Consider the following 27,182-nt stretch of genomic DNA (forward strand, 5'->3'; position numbering starts at 1 on the left):
TGTTTCGAACCGATAAGACATGAAGATAAGGACGCAAATAAACATACAATTGATAATATTTACAATTCACTACTACGGGGATTCTCAACCTAGGGGTCGTTTGTAGGGCTGGGCAAAATCGAGTACCTGAGTGATTCGATTCTGAATCACCTAATATGCTTCGAGTCGAGTCGAGTAATCGAGTATCACTCATTATGACGTCACAACATAATATACTATGTCGAAATTCAAATATGTACCTTTTATGCCACCACAAAGAACATAATGCCTGTTATCCGTCACATTAAAATTTCTTCGGTATTTTTTCGACCATACCGATTTCATTGCACTTCTTGGCAATGTTGTGGGATGATCATGACTTCGAAAATGTGTTATTTCCTGTAACGTTCGTAGCTTTTGTACTATGTCTGGTATGCTGCGACACGGCCAATCAAGGTTTCAAGGCCTTCTCAGCGGAAAATCGTATCAAAACTATAATTCTCGTTAGTAAATTAACTACCAGTTGCGAGGAGCATATAATTTCAGTACTCGAAAAAATCGTCTTTTACTACTCGACTCGAATCATTAAAATTAATACTCGATTCAGATTCGAGTACTCGAATCATTGTGCCCAGCCCTAGTCGTTTGTCTATTCTCCGACGGTCGCGGAGACGAAAATTAAATAGAAATGGCTATTACGATAATGCCAATTCATCGGATGCTATGAGCGGCTTATTTCTGAAAATTTGAGTTCTGTTCAATATAAAAAACGACATTTTATGAATGCGAACCCGGCAACCAAGGTATCAGATCAGTCGAGGCGCCATCTATAATAACGTAAGAATGGCGATGTCTGGCCATCATGATGAAGATTAATGGGTCGTGTGCAAAGAAATCGATATGATGGGGATTTCTCCTCTCAGGAAAACCCTGAGCCGGTAGTGCTGTGTTAACATTACACACACGCTCGGCGCCTCGGCATGGCCGAATAACTTAGAGATCGTTTTCTGTATTACGCGTGACGCAGGATTCCACGCAAAACCACTTGACCCCTACGATTGGATATGAGATCGTTCCTGAAGACCTATATATACTTTACTACAGTCTTGATATTGCCGATTTTATAGTCGCCACTCGCCAGCTTCCAGAGATGAGAGGATTTGAAATTTCTATGTCATAATTCAATCCAAATCCGAAGCTTCAAATCGTAATACTAATCCAAAAACTTTGCATATTCCAATCCTAATCCGATTCAAAGAGAGAGAGTCTTTATTTTTATCCAACCAAAATACATAACAAACGGCAGTGATGGTGGTACAGAAAATTTGCATGGACAGTATTCGGTATTAGAATCCCATTTAGAAAGCCTACATCGTATGCCTATAATTCTGTAAAAATAAAACGTTTAATGAATGCCACAATACATGAAGTGACTTAAGTAGGACGAAAAACTTTGTCGCCATTCGCCACAGGACATCAATCTTCCGAAATCGGTAAATCCAACCCTATAGTCCACTCGTAAAAAAATCTTAAATCCTACTCCAATCCTAATCCGCCAAAACTTCACAAATCCGGTTTTCCCAAATCCTAATCCATGCCAAATCGAGAGGTGGGTGGTGGAACATTTTCGAATACAAATTAGGGGTCGCGGCCATGACAATGTTGGGAGCCCATGCTCTACTAGTTGCTGACGATTATCCGGTTTATTTCGATATGAATTTTTTGTAATTGTATACTGAAGTGCTGTACCTACAACTCTGTCAGATAAGATTTATTTTCGCCTGCATCATCGAGATGCGGTACCGCTTAGGCAAGGTCATCTAGTCTGCACCATCGCTCGCACAGCCTACCGATGCCATTATGCTATCTCGCTTCCAGATCCCAGATCCAATACAACAAATCCACAAGCAAATAAAATCAAGAAACTTTTAACCAGACTGTATTCAAATCCCCAGAGCGTCCGTGAACTCAATCGTCAGTCACAGTGAAGAAAGTCTCAACGAATGGTAAATTCAAGAAATCGCAGACAGCAGCGATCCATATGCATAGCCGCATAACCCCGCAGCGAGAGGCGAGCAAACAGTAAAATTGTCTGAAATATTGCAAACAAAAACGAACGTACGGTAGAAATAAACAGAAGTGAAGATATGTGCAGAAAATCGGTCATGGCGATGTAAAGTTCCTCACCTGCGGCTAAGACATTGCGAGACCAACATAGAATGCCACGAAATAAATGAGACACCCGCACACTAGCACCTTGCCATTTTAACTGTGAATACACAGAAGCGAACGCGTCATAAACAAACTCTGGATGCAAGCGACAGTGCCTAAAAGACCATCAGCTCTAGACAGGAAAACGACGAGGATTTTATAGTTTGTCGCCGTCACAATAGCAGAGAAAAAAAACGATCGGAAATTTCCACTAATATAAAAACAACAGCAACAATTTGAATAATAGGAAATAAGGGACGTGTCCAACATCACTTCGCTTGCAAGCAGAGGTGGACTGACACTGGTGGTTATGCTTCAGACTGCTCCCATTTCTACCTGGAGTTTTTTTTTTTTGGGGGGGGGGGAAGAAACCAGTTATTTTTTACACATCGTAGCAGTTTAGGGATATGCCCCCTGTACCGTGGAGTTTAACATATTTTCTTACACAATTTTCTTACGCGATAGTTACTATAGCGGACGAGAAAACGGGTGGTTTTTAAATTTACACAGCTAGAAGAAAGGTCTACTTGACTTGACCTTCTACTTGTAATCCGGTAGAGATAGATGATGTTACTTCAAGTAACTTGACCACCTCTGCTTGCAAGCTGTGGCCATTGGTGTGTCGGGAGCTATTTCATCGCCCGCAGACAATCAGCGTACGCACAGACCACATCAGATTGTGCCAGACTCTCCAATTCTCGAGAAAATTCAGTTCTTCGGAAAACAGTTCCGTATTTCATCGCTACGCAAAGAAAATCCCACCAAATTACTTAACAAGAAGGCAAAAAAGTGAAACGATGCGTCTAGATTAGAGTCTCTGATCTAGTCGATGTTACACGTTAACAGTACCGACCATTAAAGGTAAATAATACCAGTCTGAGAACTGTAATCTGCGACTGTTAAACCGGGAATATCAATGCATTTCTTATAGTTTACAGGTGTACAGATGCGGCCTTTCCAGTTCGTTTGATATCCAAGCATAACACAGATGTAAAGATGTTCATGTAAATGCTCTGAAGTATTGGATATCGACTGAAAATATGGGGGTAATCGGTGCTAATTAACCGTTTTATCGGTATTGCCTTAAATCCGATACTGTCCAGGTTCTAATCCAGAGCATTCGTGTATTCAACATCACGAGTCGGCCTTGATGTTAAGGATAGCATGGTAGATCTTCACGGCAGGGCCCAGTTTGATTCTCATTATCGTGAGGATCTCGGCTTGGGTGAGCAACAACAGCGAGCGGCCGTCCATTTCCTGGCGACGAAATATCTCGCCGTACAGCGGCTCGTTGGTGACCTCTTCCACAAACTTGGACACTTCGCAGACGGTCCATTTGGAGACGATGTCCACGTTACGCAGTGCCGGACCTAGAAGATAGTGATCTATACTTAATACTCTGCACTTCGTCATTTTCTACTACTTCTTGAAGCAGTTTTGCCATGTCTTGGAAATAGCTATTTATATTTGTAATGAAGCAGTATTTCTGCGGCATAACATAGAGTGACGACGCTGATTAATTTGACAAGCTTTGTCGGAGAGTTACACGTGGGAGTGTGGGACGCAATGCCTGGCGGTCGCGTAGATTTTCCTTGTAAAACTTACTGAAATTTATCTCCAATTGACGGAAATTGAAAGGCTTCTAAAACCATAAAGGTCAGTGGTTATCAAACTGGGTTGAGTGAAAGCATGTGAGAGGAGTCGCAAAGCCGCCTGAGAGAAATGATGTTTTTTGAATTCGGAATGAATTTAACCTGTGCTGTAACTTTCCAGTTTAAACAATCGCAATAATCCTAATTATATTTCGATTTGAAATGTCATCGTCGTACCATCCACACACTGATGCTAGATTTTGACTGATACCAAACCTTGCGCTAATCAGAAGATGTCTCTGGATGAAGTGTAATTGGTCAATCCGTGTAGCTGTGTCGTTGGTTTTTTATTTATCTCATGGTCAGGCATATTTGAGCTAAGCGCGGGTGGGTTAATAGAAGGAATTAGGCACAAAATCGCTAATCCATGTACCATGTGTGCTACCATTGCACAGGATTATGTTTAACGAGAGAAAAACGAAAAATTTTTACCACAAATTCAGAATTATCACTCTGCATATAGTCCGAATTCTTTATTTGAGAAGTGTCTCAACAGCCAATAACACCTCCCAAGCCACCACGCAATACATTGGGATTGCAAACATTCTGATTGCTCCTTTTAATATTTTTTGTTACGAGGATAAGGGGGGCACGAAATTATTTCCCTTCATCAAAATTGTGCCATCGAAAGTTTGACAGGACTGGCATAGGCATAGGCATACTGAACAGCAGTAGAGAAAATGTACTAGAGCCCTGTAATAAACTCCCAAGTAGAGCCATCACCGACAACATTCTGTTTACAAACTTACCGTCAAATTCGCTAGCGTTGTCAAAGTTGCAATTGTTCTTCTTCGAATCAGCCCGCATCTCAGCGGCCGGGCGTTTTCTCTTCGGAGCTGTACATGAATGTGTTTGATTGATTTTAACATGACGTCGTATTTGGTGATACAACTGTTGATATTGAAAGCAGAGCTGGACAATGAGAAAATATTCAGCTTTTCCAAATTACATTGGAATACGAATAATGGCCACACAGCTTTTTTCAAATTAGATTCAAATTTTAATTGCTTAATTCAAAAAAAAATAAATGGAAAATAACTCGGAATTATAAAGTAGGCTACAACAAAAATCATATAGCCTGAGACTCGCATGGCCAATACAGACATTCCGTTGTGACTTCGAATAATAGTAAGCAGCCACATTGTTGGTGTCTCCTATATCAATGCTATTGTTTGTAAAACAGGGCCAGACACGGTCAAGTGAGGAAAATTATGATATTATGGAAGCGAGGCATTCAATATCACCCAAATAGAGTTGTAAAAACGCCAGTTGAACAGGATTGAACTTGACAATGAACAGTGAACACAATGACTTGGACTCGAGTCTCAACACTGTGACTTGGCCTTGACTCGAGTCAAAACTTTAAAAGTAGAATTGACTTGTGACTCGGGAATTTGTGACAAGGTTACAGCCCTTGTGTACTTACGTCTGCCAACCCTGCCGACAGGACGCGTGTACTGCTCCAACACAATGTTCCCCGTCGTTCCATCCGAGCTAACTCGTCGTTGGTACTTGACAGTCGACAGGCGATTCTGTAAGAACTTCAACTTTATAACCTAAAGCCGCAGAGATATTTGTCAGCCGCCTACCTTGATGTGTTCCTTGTTGAGATTTCGCAACGCGTACGGACAGCCAAACTCGCTGTAATGATTGTTGTACTTCGGACCTTTGATGTGCCCGATGCCCGGGCAGCCCTGGAGCGGACATCCCGAATTTTGGCTACGGAAAAGCAAGATGTATGCGGCATGAGACAAGATTGCAATAAGCATAACTGTAGCCAGACCGTTTACATCAGTATCGGCCATTGGAGATAAATAGATCAGCAATTGTGAACTTCACAACACAAAGTGCCAAATTATACTGTTAACCCCATGAAATTGTGGAGTTGTCTACAAAAACGATGAAAAACAAATTTGACGCGATTCCAACATGTAGAAGCGAAGTTATCTGAGTTTTTCGTTCATAATTCTGGGATTACCCAGGCAGTTTTTGTGAATCCAAAATTTTCAATTGCAATAACTTCACTTCAACCGGTTGAAAGTGAGCAAAATTTAAGCATTGTTCTTTCAGACAACTTAACAATTTCACAGGGTTGACATTAAAATTTGATTTTTTTAAAATTTCATTATAATAAATTTAAAATTTGCTAACTCCTGTGCGTTCCCATCTACCAGATGGAATAGCGAAATTTAGTGTGCAGTTTTTTTTTTTTAGGAAACCAAACAATTCATTCACTGAATCCCCGCAATCCGGAAAAAGAACGTTATTTTGAACAACCCCACTGACCATCTCTACCGGTACGTTGATAATGACGTAAATTGGAAAATCACAAAATGCGGGATTAATCTCACCATGCGTCGTCAGAGTAAGTGTCGGTACCGATGGGGGGCTCAAGACGATGTCCAGTGCGTTCGCACCAATGGATCGGGTGCAAATCAGGATCATCGAGGAACGTCCAAAAATCGTAGATCTCACCCCAACCGTCAAAATGAATCTGTAAAAAGAATCAGAATCTCGACACTCGATCAATATCGTGATGCCGTAACATGACGGATGTTAAAGTGTCCTAACCCTAGCATCAATTGTAACTGAACCATAGCAACAATGCAGCTTATGACAAGAAGATAACTCTAACTCTGTTAACTAACACTGTTCAATGTGCTTCATCGTGCCGGCCGACTACACTTGAGACAAAGACTTTCAAATCGAAAAGCGACCAGATTAATCTACGTGGCTACGTGGGAAGAACGTCAAGACGTCTGCAGGACAGCATAAACCAACATGTCCCCAGATTTATCAGAACACGTGCGTCACGCGATGTGAAAAGCTCACCCTTAACTCATCCACTTAAGATGGATGCTGATCGATCAAAGGCCATTAATTCTGCCATCGGCAAACATCTGTTGGATAATCCGATTTGTGCGAATAATTATCGAGACGACCGATTTCGAATCGTAGGTCGAGGTCGTTCACAATTCCATTTGTGTGCCTTGGAATCAACTTTTATCAAAATACACCAACCAAAACTCTGTTAACAAAAGGAGTTCGTGTATCACCTAAAAATAGTACATTGAACGCTCTCTCATTCGAAATTTCATGCTGGTGACGTCATATTTTGTGATACGATTGTTGATATACAATGTTCTTTCCAATTCTCTACTAGTTGCTGACGATTACCCCTGACGAGTGTCAGCCGAAAATATTCGGGTTCATTTCAATATGAATATACTATTTAATTGTAAATTTGAGATCACAAGATTTCTCATTATGTCACAAATAGCTGCAACTGCCCATTTGTCCTAAACCAGGGGTCCCCCCTTTTCAAATTTTGTAGATGCCGCGGTCCGCTGGAACTCAATATCGAAATAAAATAGGCCACACAGTGTAAGACAGTACAACACTGTGCTATCTAACATGGGCAATGGGCATAGTTACCACAAAATAAGTAATATATTATTAAAGATATTTAATTTATTTTTAACTCTGAGCTGCCCACGATAACTCGCAATGATTTTAAGCGACGAAGGAATCAATTTTGAGGCTAACAAGACACGGTACTAGCTGAAAGACTATCTCCTTGTGAAGCTTGATCTCGTGGGGATGCCCTAAGCCGCTTTCTAAGAATCTCGATCTTGTCAGTGTCTGGGCCATTGCACGTCAAGCAAATATGCCCAATATTGCCAATTCATAACATCTGATTCTCCCCCGATGAAATGCTGTTCCTGTTGCCATCAATAAAGCCGTTTCAGTTTATGAGGAATAGTGATGTTGGGTAAAGGAGAATTGCTGATTTGGAATTAACTACAACAATGTTACGAAACTGAAAGCGATTTCAGCATTTCAAAATGCTTTATGTAGCGTTTTTCCGATATCTCGAATCGGATCGCGCCCAACAAAATATGACCGCGGACCACGCATGTTGGTGACCCCTGTTTATGTAGAGTTGAGCTACTATTTAAAATTTCAAGACTTGACAAGGCGAGACCGCTGGCAAATAACTAACATGAAATGTACTTCAATAATAACAGAGTGCTCCTACTTACGTAATGACTTATTAAGCGTTAAGCCGTTACTAAAATAACATGATATTTTAGTCTATGGATGTCGAGTGTCCTTTTCGAATAGTTCTGTATTCTTCACTAAACCTAGGTCTAAATTTATCATCTCTTCTGCGCAGACGAAATGAATCTATCAATCTATAGGCCTATGTAATATCTGCCAGGCACAAAAACCTGAAACATAGACCCCTAACATCGCGCTATACATAGACCTGACTTACCTTGATTTGGAAGCCTCTTATCTCAACGATGGTGGCGGCCCTAACAAGGATTTTATTTTTCGGATCGACCACTTCCAATTTCATGCCCTCCGCGAAACCGTGCTTCAATTCGCCGGCAAACGCAGACAAACAGACAGCGCTGGCGTGGTTGCTCTCCAAAAATGCGCCCCAGTCGAAATTGGCGGATTCGTCCCATCCTGTGAACACACGACAATTAAAATCGATGAAGACTTTGTTCGGCAGTGCACGAAGCATTCTGTCTGCCGATATTGAACTCAAAATTAGGGAATCACGTCAATCATTTTAACCCGGGACCCCCAAATTTGATTTTCTCCACAATCAGGGAGAAAAAGAAGGAGTTTACACAAGAATACAATTTATGAGCTTGTTTGATTTCACTGCAGCAAAATATGATTGGACCCTCAGGTTTTGCTAGGTCCGAAATCATCTTTCAAAAAGGTATCTCTGGCTGTTGGATCGCAGTATGATAGAGCGGGGCAGGCTGTTAATTCTAGTTTCTGATTAGACTAATCAGAGCAAAATGTTTCTATGCTCGAATTTTAATCCTTATTCAACTTCCGGTTTTCCTAAAACCTCTTCATGAGAACCGTAATATTCAAAATGATCCAAGCATCCTCAATTCCTCGCTCGTCTTTGTTGCTTTAAATTTCAATTGGGAACTCAATTCAAGTTTTTACAAATTTAATTTTAATTTAAGCTCAAGTTTTAATTCTAATATAATTTCAAACCCAAAAATTTTTTATTGTCCAACTCTGATCCGCGGCCTACGATAACTACAGTTTATTGCAAGTAGGTTTCGTGGAGAGGTGATTTCGGACCAAGGTCAAATTGAAACCTGATAATGTATCGCACAAGGATGACGCAGGACTATAATATATATATACTGGTCGCTCTACTACAATCACTACAAAACGGCATCAAATGCAGGGAAATTCAACACGTCAATGTGAAAAATGGCACTTTGCGTTGCCGCGCCGCGCGAGGCTATATCCATGAATTTAGGTCGAGTCAATATTGAGAAAGAGCAATAAGCATTGATTCATATCACAAAACGAGTTCCAGGAGAAAACCCATTACCGAGTCAGACATTAGCTCGAAGTCGGCTTAATAAAAGTAAATCGAATCCCAAAGTACATGAACAAAATCAATATTGGGTTTTATTTATATTCATAGCGAAACCAACTACAGATAGGTGGAATCTCCGATAGTATTTTCAGTTACCATGAGAGATGCTGCTGTGATGTAATTTTATACTCAAAAGTGATACAAAGTCATATCAAGAAGCGGATATTGATGAAAAATTGTGATGTAGACAACATTATGTGCGCAAATACCTAATTTACAAACATTCGTCAGAATTAGGTCTTTCAAGTTAAAAAAAACGTACAAATGTTGATTTTTTACGTCAAAATCTTCCATTATTTAGGTAAAAAAAATCGCCGTGGAAAAATTGCTCGCTTACCTCTGGGAACGTTGAGATGAGCGCCGTGTTGCTGGCACCAGCCCACGGGGTGCAGCAGCTGAGATCGCGCGCTGCACCAGAAGTTGAACTGGTCGCTCCAACCGTCGAAACTGATCAGTAGCTGGTCGCCGATAATGTCGCTGATGCTGGCGACGCACACCAACGTCGGGTTGTGTTTGTCCACGGCCTCCAACTTCTGACCGACTTCAAACTTGTGCTCAGACCTCTGCAAAGACAGAGGGGAATGTCATTGTCGAGACTTCATTTAGCCAAGAGTACAGTTCTCAACGTGGGGTCCACGGATCCTAGGGTTGTTCGGAATTGACCGATTTTCAAAAACTCATTGATTTCCCATGCCTTATATCCATAAAACGTATTCTAGCTACTTTTTTCTGTAACTCATTCCTTACATCTGTGTGCATGTTGATCTGAAAGAATATCGGCAGAATATGGGGATTCCGCGATTTTACCTAGCCTACAAAAATGCAATAAATACCACGGTCAATGCAGCTGTTATGGATTGGCGTGACGGAAAACCTCCCTGGGGGCCAGTGTAGGGTTTTTTAGGGGTCCACGAAACCACAACCATAAAAATACATTGTCTTTCATACCCCTTGCTCCCCATTTTTGACTTCACACTAGAGACAGGACGATTAAATGTATCAGTTTGATACTATCAAGTCAATAAATTTCAAAGAAATATCAGTATTGGTCATTAGTAGGGCAAGTTTTTGCAACTATTGCAACTTTTTTTTACAGATTCTGGCAACTTCCTAAATACTCGGAAGTTACATAGTATGGTGTTTTGAGGTGTTTGGAGGAATTTTATCTTGCAACTTTTCTCCATTTTTTCATGCAACTTTTTGTAGGTTTTTCGATTTTCCATGCGACGTTTTGCAAGTTTTTTCGATTTTCCATGCAACTAATTATTTAACGGAAACATTTGGCACCTTATGTAAATCGATCGCTTGATTTTCACTGTCGTTTTAATTCGTGGTCGTTTCTCAATTGACGTACATTCAGGATAGACCGCCGAAAATCATATTTTCACAGGGTCAATTTTTTCAGGCTATTGATTTTGTTGAAGTCGCCAACACTGGGTTCCCCTAAAGTGCCTTGGATATGAAATGATTCGAGTATCTCATACCCTGAGAAATTCAAGGAACTTGTCCCTAAATGCAACTTTTGTGAAAAATAAGTCTAACTTTCCACGGATTTGACTGCAACAAAAACTTGCCCTAGGTAAGAAAATGACGGCAATTCTCATGAATTCAGAATATGGCGGTAGGGAGTGACAGAAAGACACTCTGTGACTGCCAGACTGGGAATATTGATATATTCCATATAGCCTACATGCGTCCAGGCGGACTTTGACGGCTAGATAATTCGAATATACAATTGAATAGTATATACATATTAAAATGAACCCGAATATTTTCGGCTGACACTCGTCAGCGGTAATCGTCAGCAACTAGTAGAGAATTGGAAAGAACATTGTACATCAACAATCGTATCACAAGATATGACGTCACAAGCATGAAGTTTCGAATGAGAGAGCGTTAATGTACTATTTTTAGGTGGTACACGCACTCCTTTTGTTGACAGAGTTTGGGTTGGTTTATTTTGATAAAAGTCGACTCCAAGGCACACAAATGGAATTCCATTTCATTTCATCCATTTCATGCTGGTGACGTCATATTTTGTGATACGATTGTTGATGTACGCTGTTCTTTGGAATTCTCTACTAGTTGCTGACGGTTACCCCTGAGGAGTGTCAGCCGAAAATATTCGGGTTCATTTCAATATGAATATACTATTCAATTGTATATTGAAGTTCTGTACCTCCAAGAAGCTCTTCAAATAATTCGAATAGCAAATTACCGTGTCTTCCGAAGAAGTAAAATATTCTTTCGGCGCCGGCACGTACTCTTTCCTGTTCCCGAACACGCCCCAGTCGAAGTGCCGCGGCCCGTCCTCGCTGGGATGTCTCAAAGTGCGGCCCGTTTTCTCGCAGAAGCCGCAAGGGAATATCAACGGGCAGTCGGCGTTCTTCCAAAAGTCGTGCGTCTCGGAATATCCGTAGAACCGCAGTCGAATACGAAATCCGTGAACCTGAGGAATAGAGCGGAATTTGTTTCACCAGGAAAACTTTCTGGAATAGACCAGATTCAAAACTTAACATGAAAATAAAATTGCAGCCCAAGTAATCCGCTGGTCTAGATAGCCAAGTTGCTTATGCTGAATTAGTAGTTTTTGCAAAAATTGGTTTTTAATGCTATCTTCGACAAAACGTTTGCATAGTTTGAACCACTTCATGTGAAAATAGAGTTACAAGTTCAATATTCTGAGATCCGAAATAGAAGACACTTTTTAATAGTCACAAAAGATGAAGTAGAAATTTTACTGCTATATTGACGTGTTGACTTAAAAAAAGATAAAAAAAGGTTATTTTTTCGACTCGACTCCCGAAAGACCCCTCCCCACCCCATGTATAATCGGTTAGAGTTGACCTTTTTTTAGTTGAACTTGCCGTCGAAATCCAGATTTCACATTATGCATTATATATATATGGAATCAACTAAATTAGCCGTTATGCAACATTTTTTATCATGCTTTCTGTGACAGAACTTTCTGGATTAGACTAAATTCAAGTAATCGAGCTGTTCAAATGAATGTTCTAAAGTTTTGGAAATACGCCCTAAGCTAGATGATATATCCCAACTGAACATATCAGGATTAGCGTGAAGGTGTTAGTTACAGATTTTATCGATGTTGGCTTAAAATCCAGCACAGGCCAGGCTCTAATTCTTATAGCTTGAATATAACCCGTCTGGCTATTCAGGGATATACACAGCAGTTAACAAGGCAATAAAAGTGTGAGGCACGCATCTAAACAGTACTGTTCTAAAAGCTTAACCAATTTAGGTCACTAAACCTAAGGTTACAGCCATCCTCATGAAACAAACCCAACAATAGAAAACCATGCGTAAAGGGCCAATAAAACAGACAACACTCACTTCGGCAACGTAAAGAGGGCAGATCAACGCTTCGTTTTCCGGATCCACACCTTCCAACGACATACCCACCCGAAACCTGTTGCTGCCAGGATACGGGGCTTTTCTCGTGATGTTTTCAAACGCGCTGACAGGCACTGACTCGGCATTTTCTTCAAGCAGGTAAGACGGCCAGGCGAAAACCTTTTTCTTTCCTGGATAATAAGAATGGATTCTCAAATTTTAATATAACACACACACAGCGGACACACCAGAATAGAGAAGTGCCATAACTTGGTATGGTAATGCTAATAATAATAATATTCATGTTCATTGAACTTGCCGTCCCAGCTGATCAAAACATACAAAAAGAATCAGATAAACAATCAAAATACGCAGACCTGAAAATGTACCGATAGTCATTGGCGCTACAGGGGTCGTAAGCAAAAAAACTCACAAGTTATATCCCAATGATTCTGGAAAAGTTCGATTCGACACGGATCGAAAAGATCACTTTATTGGACACCGTGTTTATTTTTCGGACGACCTTAAATGCCCCACTGGACTAAATTGCACTTGTGATCGAAAATCCCAGCAGAATTTCTATAATTTCGATTATTCCTTTTTAATCATATCCACCTCTGCGACCCTCGCCAATTCTTCGTCTATCACAATTCTGTGATCTGACCCCGTCATCCATGTATTGCATAAGAATAACAATTTCAATGTATTATCAACCCAGGCATTTTCTTTAGGGGCAGGTTGCCCCATGAATTATGTGTGCGTTCATCAGTTTCACTGTGAGTAAAGAATATAAGGAAGTATTCTCATACACAGCAATAGACAGTCCAATAGCTCAACCTGGTATGTGATTACGACAAAAGAAGGTAACAGAAAACCTTTAATGTAATGACAAATTTTATGACGTCTTTCTGATATTACAACTAATAGGCATGGTTCAATTGAATTTTTTCCGCACTCGATTATGAATGTTGGGTTTATTTTGAAAAAAAGCATGACTTTACCGTTTGGTAACTTCTATTACATGCTGCCAGACGTCGCTAAATTCCACTACCGGTACTGAATTTCGATAAATTTTGTTCAAAAAGTCTTCTTAGCTTTCACATACTACTGGTGTTAAACGAGTAGAATTAAACAGTTTGGTGCAATATTTGCAACATTGTGACATAGGCTAAATAGAAAGTAGACCATTACCTCTAAATCCCGCCAGAGAACTCTAAAAAACATTCTAAATTTTGAAACTAATATAAAATTTAGTGTTTTACTTGGATACAATGGTCAAGCCTCCGACGCATATTTCTCAAATGAAAATAAAGTTGAAATTATGAGGAGGACCGCGCTGAAAGTTAGCAAGGACCAGCAGTTGGAAACCACATCCAAGCTATTATGCGGGCCACTGATTCATTCCTTCACAACAATGTGTCGCACCATCAAATATACTAATCACTGGTATATTCATGACACCATTACTTATCAGATGACTATCTCATCTTACCTTTTGCAAGATTCGAGTTCAACACGGGCTTTCTCTTCGCGATTTCCCGGTCTGTCTGCGCACAGTCAGGGTTTTGGTTTTCGTTAGCAGAGGACGACCACCTTATTTTGATCTTCAAATCACTTCGCGCATCATCGTGGACAACGGTCAAGACGTCTTTCGAGTGTGGGTGGTATTGTTCGTCGTTCCTAGGCCGGCCCACGCTTCTCTTTCTACCGGCTAAGAAAGTGAGAACACGCTTGAAACCCACCAGCACGGCATTCTCATTTCAACAGAAGTGCGGAAAATGATACATTCATAGCGTCACGGTGAAACAAAAAGATTTAGTCGTGGCGCATTTCTGCAAGAATTTTTCAATTCAATTAGGTTAACTCAAAAATCTTGTAACCTTTCAAGCGACTCTGAAAGCTACTATGGTTACACCGCGAGCACAATATTTTTGCCATCTTCCTTGGGAGGCTTTGATAAAATAGTCGTCATATAGTGATATTCGAGCTCCCAAGCGTGCTGTTTTGAAACGGTCTTTCACCAATAAGCAACCAACCCAGTATGATCTTATACGCCCTATGTATTGATATTAGGTTATCTGGCCCATGTTTCTGGTCTAGAAGGCTTTTCCAACTTTTTGATCTCGGTATGTTCCGCAACTCCAATGATTCACATCTGTTACGTTTTCCACATTCAAGTCTAACAACCACGCTCATCGTGTATAAAAGCAATTGGAATGATGTGTGTTTTGCATACAAAAATGATATAGTATTATTAAATTAGGTTGGGCTCTTTCACAACAGTACATGTTACATCACTAGCACAACCAAAGGTGCAAATTTCAGATCTAAGCATCTCGAATACATGTGCACACATGTTCCCGACTGAATCTTTTCTCCGAGTTCATGAATCTCTTCCAATCCAAATCGATTCATTGGCGATGGTGACGTTACACGTCAAGAAGATTCCACAACTTCAAAACCAGGATTTGAGGGACACATTTTATGATCTGAAAATGGGATTAAACTGCGGAAAAGCGATAAGCCTATTATGAGTTATGGTGATAAAAAAGCAATACATGTTATCCACTGGCATATCGGAATGCCTGTCAACAAACTTTCTACAGCATAGGTGCGGAAGTCGGCAGCGAATATAACTGGGGAAACACCTACACAATTCATCACCCCAGGCTTGCCAAAAAGTAAACAACAGGGCACGAAATGAGCTGGACAAATAAAGGCGGATATGACAAGTCGGTTTGAAAGACTTGAAACTACTCACCGACGTAGAATATTATGGACATAATCATAGCCGAAAGACTACGAAACAAAGAGCAATTGGTTGACCAACGCACTGCATTCACCAAATCAAAGACGACAGCCCACAGCCTGCATAGCGCATAGTCAAGGGTTGGACTCACAGCTTTTCCAATTAGATTAGTAGTAGACCTATAGCTTATCAGGTTTTTGACAAATTAGATCTAAATTAGAATCATAGCTCTACAGTTTTATCAAATTCAATTTAGAATTAAAATCACAGCTGCACGGTTATTTTTCAAATTACATTAGAATTAGAAATACAGCTACCGAGTTTTTTCTTCAAATTAGACTAGAATTATAATTACAGCCAAACTGTTTATTTTTTTAAATCAAACTAGAATTAGAATTATCGCTATAGATTTTTTCTAAATTAAATTAGAATTTCTGAATTCGCAAAAACTTGAAAATTGAACCAAGTTCAGTTTATATCAAATCAAGAGTTCGTTTTCATAAATATGAGGATGGCAAATGTCTTTATACACCAAGTTTGTCTCGTTTCGCACAATACACAGTTCCTCTAGCATGTTCAGGGAAACCAGAAATTAGATTAGAATTAACATTAGAGCATAAAACCTGTCACGAATTAGATTTGAATTATAGCAAAGTACCATTTCACAAACTAGATTAGAATTAGATAGATAGATAGATAGATAGATAGATAGATAGATAGATAGATAGATAGATAGATAGATAGATAGATAGATAGATAGATAGATGGATAGATAGATAGATGGATAGATAGATAAATAGATAGATATCGCTCTAATTAGTCTCACTAGAGCGTTAGAATTATCTAATTTTCCAAGACTGGCCAGTGGTATTCAAAGCCGGATTGCATTAACGGGTAAAGGTGACAAATCAAGACGCATCCATTGTCACCGCACAATCGCAACAGATATTTGCTACCACAAGGTCACAATCTATTTTGAAGCAATTGCAAGATCAATGGGGATAAACAAGACTCACTCCACGAGGATTGATGTAATATTCTGGTGACTAAGACATTATTCAGTCGGCACCACACTATTTCGAAGGGAACTCGCGGTACTGGTATAGAATTGCAAACTAGCAATATGCTGCAAACAATAGCTATTCAAATGTGCATTCTCAGCAAGGGTATCCAATTCAAAAAAACCTAGCGAGCCGGCAACGCGTTTTGCATACCTACGAGGGCGTTTGCCAGTTCTAATTGAAAAAAAATGGGAATAATAATTTTGAAGTGTCAGCTGTTACGAAATCGCAGTTAAAATTAAAGTAGTTGACACCGTGCCAGTGGCCTGTTAACATTGAGCAGATTGGAAGGAAGCATTCTAAAACGTTTTTTCCGTCCACTAATTTTCGTTTTACAAACAATAGAATACAATTCAATACCATGATGGAAGACGTTATTCCGAATAAGCATTCAACAAATCACAACTGTTTGTATAAATTTTCCCACAAAATAAACTAGACTTCGTGAATTATAATAATTTCTCCCGCATTTAACTTCAAGACATCAAAATTCCATGCTAATTTCCCCACATTCCACCACTCTCTAGATTTCATACGTAATCCAACTGTCGTGCTCAATTACCTGTCCAGTAAAACATCATACCGGTGTACCGTGTGGAACTGTGCATGGGTAGTGTTTGTTTCAACGTGCATGTGTGAGTATTGGAAAAATGTACAATTGTTAGGTTGAATAGTATCTTCATATTGAAACAAACCCGAATATTTTCATGCGGATGACGTCATATTTTGTGATGCGATTGTTGATGAACAATGTTCTTTCCAATTCCCTATTTGTTGTTGACGATTACCCCTGACGTGTGTCAGTCGAAAATATTCGGGTTCATTACAGTATGAATATGCTAGTCAATTGTATGTTGAAGTTCTGTACCTCAGGTTTGCTGGAGGTCAACACACACATCTGAGTCATACAGTAGATTTACTATACGCCTTCTTTAGAGGATTTGTACTCTTTTTTCAATAAATCAAAAGTGTCCTCAAGGGGTCACCCAAATGTCGTCTTTTTTGTGGAATTTGGCCTCATTTTGTTCTAAAAGTATTGATATACTTGCAAAAATTAGACTCCAACGTTCTGAACGCTAGGGTTGGCTAAAAATTTATGAAAAAAATACGCCCCGAATGGTATTTCGGGAGCGAGATCGGAAAACGACCTTTTTGTAGTCAACCTAATACTATTACTCGAAATAATTTACAAATCACTCGTTTTTGCCTTCGGTGTTATAGCTCTTAAAATTTTTAAAGGTGTCCTCTTTTTTAGATCACAAAATTTGGTAACCCCACAATACACGAGAAGCCACACTGATTTCTCGAAAATATTCATTATAATCTATTTTTTATGCTTTTGTGATTCAAGGTTTGGTTTGAGTTACCAAAGGTTAATAACCATTGAACTATACCTTTGGCCTTTCTGTTACCGGTAAGTTGACTCGTCTTGCGTTTGATCGCGGCATACCGGCCAACGCATTGCCGACTGCAGAATCGTGTTCCTGGTTGACCCGGTTGTCCACAGATTTCGCACGCGGGACCATCTTGTTTCCCATCGTTTCTGATAACGTCCGATAAATCGCCTGAAATCGAAACCCACGTCTCACTTGCAAGGCCGACACGCTTTATTGGTTCAATGAATGACAACAGGGCACTTTACTGATTCTTGCAGTGTGCAGTACATATTCTATCAACCGACTTTTAGGAGTAGGCCTACAGAACTACCAACATACCATTGAATGATACATTGTAGCCTACTTGAATAAACAGAGTATTTTTGGCTGACACTGGTCAGGGGTAATCGTCAGCATCTAGTAGAGAATTCATTACAATGAATAAAAATATATCAAATTCTTCCATCTATGTGCCTTCTTGGACTCGACTTATATCAACACCCGCCAATCTAGTGTAAGCCAAGCCAACGGAGGGAGTTCGTGAATAATATAGAATTGTACATTGAGATTGAGCCAGCTGTTGGTCATGATTTTTCGAATTTCTATGCCTGTAATGTCATATTTGGTGATAAAGTTCTTTTGAATTCTCTGCTATTCGCTGTAGATTACCCCTGACCGAGAGAAAGCTGATAATAATAGGGTATATTTCAATATGAATATATTATTCAATTGTATTTTATGAAAAAACGCAAGGTGCCACACAGAGAACGACATGACCAGGGTAAATCACGGTATGATGCTTTGAATAACGCTACCGTAAGGGTCATATAATCTGGGTCCAAAATTGACATCAGTGAGCTAACGAACTATCTAGTTAGTGCTGGACAGCCCTGTGGTGGATGTCCCAGTAAGTCATTTAAGCCTAAGAACTATACAGACAGCATGAAGTGGGCCTAGATCGCATCAATCTTCCTTGGATATTGTCCATCTGGCTTGCTGTGACTGGTGGGTGCTTTTACTACAGATTGAGAGACCTCTTTTCCGTCGAATTATATACCACGTATCAGCCATCCTGTATCTGCTTCTATGTGACCGTGGGTTGGATTAGCTTACCACTTGAATAACAAGAACTACCAATGAGAAATACACCATACAAGAATGATGATAATGAGTAATGAGAACTGTGATGAACTCCACCAAAGGCAAATTCTGTCATAGTCTATCTTGTATGAATATTAGTAGTATTAACTCCATCTCCAATACCAAGATGAGCCTTGTGGACGTATTTGACTTTTCAGACCAGTCATGTCACATTTCGTGATACGATTGTTAGTGATCTTTTTTTCAATTCTCTGTTAGCTGCTGACAATTGTCAGCCAAAAACATCCGGGTTTATTTCAGGATATTTGGGTTGTTAAATATTAAATTTTTTCTTCAAATTTTACTGGCTATGCCATGAAATTGTTTAAATTGTCTAAAAAACGTTGCATAGCAAATTTGGCTCAATTCCAATCGGCAGAAGCAAAGTTATTGGAGTACAAAATTTAGGATTTGCTTAAAATAGTATTTGCGGAGGGTGGTTCTAAAATTACTGAGAATAAAAATTTCCTCATCTTAAATAAATAAATTAACTCTTATAGCTTTGTTTCTACGTGTAGGAAATGAGCCAAATTTGGCGTGCAGCATTTTTTTTAGCCAACTTAACAATTTTAACCATTAGCCAGTTAATTTATAACAACCCTACTCAACTATGAGATTTGCTACACAGGCCTACAATCTACATCAACAAAATTCTAGGCAATATCCATCGCATTCACTTTTCAAATGGGAATCCAGCAATTAAACATAACGGTGGGGCACCTTTAAGATCAGAAGCTGGAGATACGCTGTTGCGACATCCCTCTGTGTAAGAAATACCGTCCGCATAGAGTGAGGCCTCAACATCCTCCTTCAATACTGCATCACAGTCGCTCTCGAAGTTATCAGTACAAGTTTGATTTGAATTGCCACTGGCGACATCATATGGTACCTGCATTAAAACAGAATCATGTTAAGAACTAGCCAAACGAGTTGTGAATATAGTTATAGGTGATGACACAACAACCAGTTATTCAAAGTTGGCTTGAGCTTTTGAAAATGTGCAACAGCCCAGCCATAACGTTACTGATGGGTATTATAGTAGGGAAATTTTCATATGACACAGTGTAGCAACTATTTTGTAACATCAATTACCTTGGATATCATAAACAAAGTGCAGCAAAATTGAATTACAAGTAAAATAGTGGGAACCAATTGATCCAAAAAGTTAAAATAATAGCGAGGTCGTGTGACAAGGCTTATCACAATAAACATTCGGTACGATTTAGCAATATCTGGCAGCATAATAAAAGTTTGGAAATAGCAAAGTCGCAGTTTTTTCAAAAGAAAAAGAATAGTAAAAATCAAATTAGTGTTTCAACAGGACATTACCTTGTAGAAAATTCAATCGAACCACGTATTATGTATTGTAAATATATCAAATTTCTTAATCAATGAAACTTTCCAATATTAGCTTTTGAGTTGCATATATTCATTCTAATGAGGCAAGATTTTTGAAGGTTTGGTGATCTGAAAAATTCGTTTTTGTAATTTTACCACTCTCCAAGCTAAAAAGGTGGAGAACGCTGTGAATGCTTTCGGCAGAAAATGTCACTTATTGCCAAAACATGCACGGCGAGCCTCCAAAGGGTTGCAGAGTTAAGATAGAGTTACACTCCTGCCTTTATGGGTCCAGGTCTAAAATCCTTCTAGGACAGGGGTTGTTGACCTGATGTCCACGGACTATTTTAAGGGGTCCATGAAACGTCAATATTGCAACCGTGCGCTATGTCAGATTGGTTTTTATTTTGTCTAATTTGCAATGCACACCACAGGTCCCAATAGCCACCCCTACGATAACAACACTAATAATTTCACCCAAATGGCAATCAGGTTATCACTAAGTCGATTTTAAGGACATTGGTTTGTAAAATTTAGCGATCAAGGAGATCATGGAACCATCCAAAAAGAGGTAGAGTTCGTAGAACAAAGAAGGTCCAGAAGGAAACCCTGTTCTAAGGATCGGAGAGTAAGGCTCCCTATTCTGCATATTTACAGGTGTGTAGCAATACAAAATTAGGACCACATACATTTTTAACCTCAGCGTTTGTTTCCCAATGGTGTGGCAAAACATGCTGCTGAGCCTTGGAAACGAGATTATCAGATTCGGGGTTGAATGGCAGATTAGTTTCTGACTCCTGGGCAACATCTGTATCGCAATACGTAGTGCCAGACGGAACTTGATCATCCGCCCTTTCCAGGTTGTTGCTGATAGACGAATTGTCAGTCTTTTCATCCAAGATCATCTCGATGTAACCGTTTGGATTCATTCGGAACTGAAATAGGTAATATTACAATTGTAGACATGGTGCAGAATGTACATAAGTACCTCATTCGTCATTCCTAATGAGGATAATCCAATATCTTAAACAGGATTTGATAATTGATAGTATCAGCGACATTACCTACATAATCAATCCATTAATTATGATGCAAAACGAAGGAGCAATATCAAGTTAGGATTATACTATATATGTTGTATGATACAATTATTATATCGATCTTAGGCTACAGCACTTTTTCGCTAAACAGGAGGTAATTCAGATTAATCATTGTTAATGATCTGTGTGGCAATAAGTTAGAAGATTCCTTGTGAGATGATAAAAAATTCACTACCAGAAGAGGCATCGAAATTGTATAAGCCTTCCTGTAAGTTAGGCCTACAAGTATATTATAAAGTTACATGCTATCAGAACGGTATTTTGTCACACGACTTATATGCAATTATTTATGTCGGCCTAATTTTAATTATTAAAGCACTTATTTACCTTGTCTTCGGGTGAACTCAAAATCACTCCTGCTTTAGTAACATGGTGTAAAACCTACATTACTGCGGATTTAATGAAAAATTCAATTATTGCAAAAAATTATCCAGACCACAGGCCGATCTTTCTGTCATGTGCACGCATTGGAATCAATTTTTATCAAAATTCAACAACCTAGTTTGGGTCAGCAGAAAGAGTTCTTGTATAACATTAAAATAGTGCATGGACTAACAGTCATGGGAGCCTTGAATATTCAAATTGTGATATCTGTGGTTTAATAATTGGTGATATGATATATTGATATAGGCTACAATATTTTTGAATCCTGATGTGCGTCAGCTCGCACATTATTTGGATTTCAAACCCGAATATTTATTCAATTTTTCGATCCCAATTTCATCAAACCAAACATGATGGGTAAAAAAGTAGGCCACGGTACTGTTTCTTTCGTGAATATGACGAAAATCGGTATGAAAATAAAAATCCGAGGAATTTCGAATTCTCTAATTGATAGGAATTTTAAGAATGCAGGAACAGATCCAGTCTGGCAAGGATTAGAATTATAAAAAAGAACGATAATAACATTTCACAATTTTTAAACAAATTCCGTTAAACTCTATTCGTCTATCAATATTCGTACATGTCGTATTGGTGTTTGTTAAGTGCCACAAAATACCTTTAAATCACTCCCCAACAAGGTCCCAATGCCGTCTTTCCACACAAGAGCATTGTTGAGTCCTCCATCACAAGCTCCCATGTCACAATTATTACTTTCTACATCGTTGCCTTGTGGTGATGATTGGTCTTCTCCGTCAGAAATAATAGCTGCATCAGGGTCTTCGCCAACCTGCGGTTTCATAGATTAAACATATCAATGGATGTTTGCTGCTGACACATGCGACATTCTTTTTCATCAATAGTCCTTGTATGTTATCTGGTATTCTTTCCATCCAGTGTGCATGCCTCTTATTTACATTGCCTAAAGGCCTAGGTGTTTGTCTGATTTCACAAACTACTACAAACTCCTATATTTTCATTGTATCGCAGGCTTGTGGTGTTTTTGAAGTGATGAAATTATTAATTCTGACAGCTAATTTATTTGAGGATTATCCACTGCTCTGTGGAGTTGAAAGGGAAGATAATTTCACTGGGCACAGCATGATATCCTTTGCATAAACTAATTCTTTTTAATGGTCGTTCATGTATTGAAATGCAATCAATCAAAATTTTGGAATGTCAATTGAGAGCAGAGGTAGAAATGAACACTTCAGCAGACCAGAACTACGTGAAGCTACCAAACAAAACACGAACGCCCGAACGGGTTCAGAACTGAAGGTTAGTTAACATATGGAAAAGGAGATTATTGATTTGGCGGGAACATTTCTTAATGTATATGATACAGCCAACGAAAACTGATACTTAGTAACGATTGCTCCCGGATGCGTCTGATTTGTTTACCCGCGCTGGTACAGGTCAAACTGTATATAGTCTTTCAGCCTAATGTTATGTATTTCCTGTGCAGCCGCGCCGTACGCATGCCGCAACCAAAATATATTTTAATCAAAAATTCATGAGTCAGTTACGCAACCCGGGTGTTAGTTACCTGCCAACGCCAATAACGTAACCGCAAAATATAGATATACCTTTGCAAGATATAATGAAACCTACCTTGTCTTTTTCTGTCCATGGTGGCGAAACCTGCCGGCGGTTGGACGAATAAAAACTCTCGTATTGAGGAGGCTTGTATTCCAAGTCCATCGCACCGAGATATTCACAAATTTCACGCGTGCCGATGTTTTGTTATTGTACAAAATCCAGCGATGCGTGGAGGCTACTTTTCAAATATGCGCTACAAAATATATCCTTTATTTTCTAAATTTGATAAACAAATTATTAAAAGAAAAAACAGACATGACTACAGGCTGCTGATTATGCGAATGCTGGCGCTGTTCAAATGAAGTTTTCGATGCCTGCGTGATTATAATACAATATAGCAAACTACCTTTTTCCCTTTGTCTCGCGCTTTCTTTTGAAGCTGCGAGATATCGGCCGCGAGGAAAAAAACCATACAGCCACCGAGACTACTGCCCGATGAGAGAAAGAACTGCAACTTTAAGTAAAACCTACTCCGCGTGGCGCATAACCGATAAGCGCATGCAGCCCTAATATCGCCGAGACATTGATGTTTCAGATGTCTTCGTGGGTGTCGTGGAGCGACAAAAGAAGTTGACAGTTTCTCAAAATGAAACACAATGCACTAACAGAAGACGATTTGCCCCGCGGCATCAAAGTTGAATAGGAAAAAAATCGTTTTCGAATGATACACATACAAAGCCCACATGATTAATTACAAAAAGTTCTAAAATAGCAAGGGAATTAATATAACCTATTTCCATACATTTTGTTGCGTCCGTGATTACCTAGGGAATTTGATAACACATAACGAAAAATACGAAAACGAGGTTAGGTCGACTTAAATTCGCGGTAACGCGGTAAGCCTGCATACCCGCGACTATTATGCTCAAAAGGTACGCTAGCTGTTCTCGGAAATCATCAATCCCAGCTATAGTTTATCGGGAACCGAAGGATCACGATCTAGTTTCATTTCGCAACTGAAAAACGCTAACTCGAAGTGACTTCTCAATCCAAGCCAACAACCGTAAATTCAATCCCGAAGGATGTGTTTTGAAGTAAATATTTTAATCGATATCGTACTATTGCATATTTGGTAAACATACGCCGCGAAGATTAATCAAAAATAGTTGGTTGGTTATAAAACATAGCACACCTTACAGGTTAAATACAAATATGCTCCAATACATTCAATGTCTCACAATATTGTAGTTATATTTTAGGTTTTAAATTTGATGAAAATTGAAAAGTGAAGTAAAAAATATTACAGTTTGCGGTAATTATAGTTCAGCTTGCGCAAAACAATTTCAACACCTTCTAACTGCACCGAATAATCCTAACTGGGTTGACTGAGAACTGGGAAGTTCGTTCCTAGCTACACGGGGGAGTGAAATTAGACAGCGTGTAATATGAGTTTTGACGGTATCAACGGCATCCTGAATCGACATTTCAGAGAGAATAAAAGAAATATTACACCACAAAAGTAGCGTAGGATAATAAAAAGAGAGTCAGCGACGCATTTAGCGCGAGCGGAAAGAGAAAAATGAGACGAGAAGGAAATGAGAATGGGTCACGCAACGGTGGGTTTGACGACGGCCTGTAGCTAAAAGCAATAAACAGAAGCCATATGCTGACCGCCGCTGATGATATATATCACAAATTTTAATGTCATATTAGCAGTTACTAAATTGCAACAAATGACATTAGTAAATTGAAAAATACAAGCGTATAATAAATCGTACAGTTTCTAACAAAAACAAATCCACAATGCTAGTTTCAATTTGAAAGCAACTAAATCAGCAACACGAATAGGAAATCGAAACATCTGAATTGGAATTTGGAAATCTCTTCAATCCACGCTCAAATTTATATATATTCTATAACAGCGGATTATGGACAAAAATTCACGGTAACGTAATCAGGTTGGTCTACTATATACATTTGGTTTTTAAAACCAATATTTATGAGAATTGCCTGTGAGTTCGATAAATAGTGGATGATCAAATTCAGACTTATAAGAAATTTCCATCATATGGTTTACGCTAATATGTTTCGTAAAAAATAATTTAAATCCATATTTGAGACTAGAATTTTGAGTTAAATTCGTGAGTCCTTAGTAGTTTGTAGGCTCCGATTTTATTGCTCATTAAAAAAAACGTTCATTATATTATACGAATTTCAGTGATACGATAATAAAATTGAATACTATAACCACATTCTCTATGCATTCGTATACTCAACGGGTATTTCACACAGTCATGCTTACTCAAGGCAAGCAGCCATTAGTTGATTCGCCATGGCGTAGGCTGATCACGAGATCCGTATTGAAATGTAGATGAGTAACAAGAGAATTGCGCAAGAATATAAGTATAGCATAAATGTGCTAGGACTGATTTAGGTCACATTGTCGCCTTTGATATCATCGCTGACCCTTCTCACTTATTTAAACCTCTGTAATCCATACAACTCTGACTAAAATACCGACAGAATGTCGCACCTATAGTGAAAATGAATGCGTTTGAGGTTTTAGTATCTACTCAAAACACATGCTCATGACTTCGCGGTAACATCAATGTAGGTCAAGCTCTTCACAAACCCATAGGAAAATTCAAAGCTACTGAAATTTCTCAGACATGGCCGACAGTTGAGCATGGCATATGACACGAGGAGAATGTTTCATATATTTACACGCCATATATGCGAATGAATAGAGAATGAAAACAATTTTACAGTGAACAATTTAGGCCGTACCAGGAAACACCAACTAGGCCTTGCTTGCCACTCGACAACAACTACCGAATCAAATCAAAATGCTCGCATATTTTCGCTTATGCCGCGATATCCGCAATGGATTTCGAACACGTCTTGGAATAATACGCAGCCTATTTAGTATTAACCTTATTGTGTCTCTATTACGTCGTTAGCTCGCGAATCGAATAATGTAAATATTCTGTTGTAGAGTCAACCTATTTGCAATTAAAATCAGTGAACGATCCCCTTATAGAGATTGTTTCTAATATACGGAAGACTCTTCCACACAATACTACTGAACGAAAAATGACCAGTTTAAGACCTATACAGCAAATTACAGTTTCCGAAAACGCAGTTATTAACTCAAGAATATAATATGATTTCGAAGTCAAAAAGTGGCAAGTTGACAATATAGACATTGGTTTGGAAGGCAATGAAATTAAAATGTACGTGTAACTGTAATTTGTAACTGTAGTGATTAGTCTGAAAAGTATAGTATCTACTGTCTATGTTTCACACAGCACACCTTGTCCTTCACTAAATCTTATATACTGCGAAATTGTTTTATACACCCACATACTCCATTTTCAATGTAACATGGTAAGATTATCCTTGAGTTTTTTCCATGTTATTGATTCGATTTTCAAAGGTATTGATCTCTTCAGCCTGTAGCACGCACGCAGAGAAATCGTTACGACACTGCGTTACAGCTTGCTTCTGACAGTCTGGGCATATTATGTGCAATTCATTTCGACAAAATGTAACAGATACTTTGTGACATAGAAGATAATAAATTATTTTCAGAATTGTAAGACAAAATACTAATCATCATCTATTTAACTGTTCAAGCAGTGAAAATGTGTTTTCCTCTGACAATCTGTACCGTCGGGTGAAGGAATTATCACTTTCAATGCTGGTAATGTTAAATTAGATCGAAGACAGTTGTAGCGATGGTTATAAATCATATTTATAAACTCCTATTAAAATAACGGACTAAATGACACGTCATATCACTCAGTAAATGATACTACAAACATAATTTGAGAAGTGTAGTAACATTTGCAATTTGATTTCCGCAGGCACAAGAATC

At 38.9% G+C, this 27,182-nt stretch overlaps 1 protein-coding gene across 1 annotated transcript; it reads right to left on the bottom strand.

Annotated features, from left to right (window-relative positions):
• Positions 1-1,891: 1,891 nt before the first annotated feature.
• Positions 1,892-23,621, bottom strand: LOC145447908 (lethal(3)malignant brain tumor-like protein 4). The gene is made up of 15 exons (XM_080326179.1): positions 23,378-23,621; positions 22,386-22,556; positions 20,975-21,220; positions 19,668-19,836; positions 17,826-17,996; positions 14,114-14,332; positions 12,622-12,812; positions 11,486-11,716; positions 9,605-9,830; positions 8,122-8,318; positions 6,194-6,336; positions 5,432-5,561; positions 5,269-5,374; positions 4,592-4,678; positions 1,892-3,560 (listed from the first exon to the last, which is right to left on the bottom strand). Exons 1-15 carry the CDS (start codon positions 23,465-23,467, stop codon positions 3,325-3,327), a joined length of 2,613 nt encoding a protein of 870 aa, XP_080182305.1. The 5' UTR covers positions 23,468-23,621; the 3' UTR covers positions 1,892-3,324.
• Between the last annotated feature and the right edge of the window lie 3,561 nt (positions 23,622-27,182).

The sequence above is a fragment of the Botryllus schlosseri genome, chromosome 10 (assembly GCF_051294905.1).
Source record: "Botryllus schlosseri isolate E-star chromosome 10, Bs_hap1, whole genome shotgun sequence".
In the NCBI taxonomy this organism is placed as follows: domain Eukaryota; kingdom Metazoa; phylum Chordata; class Ascidiacea; order Stolidobranchia; family Styelidae; genus Botryllus; species Botryllus schlosseri.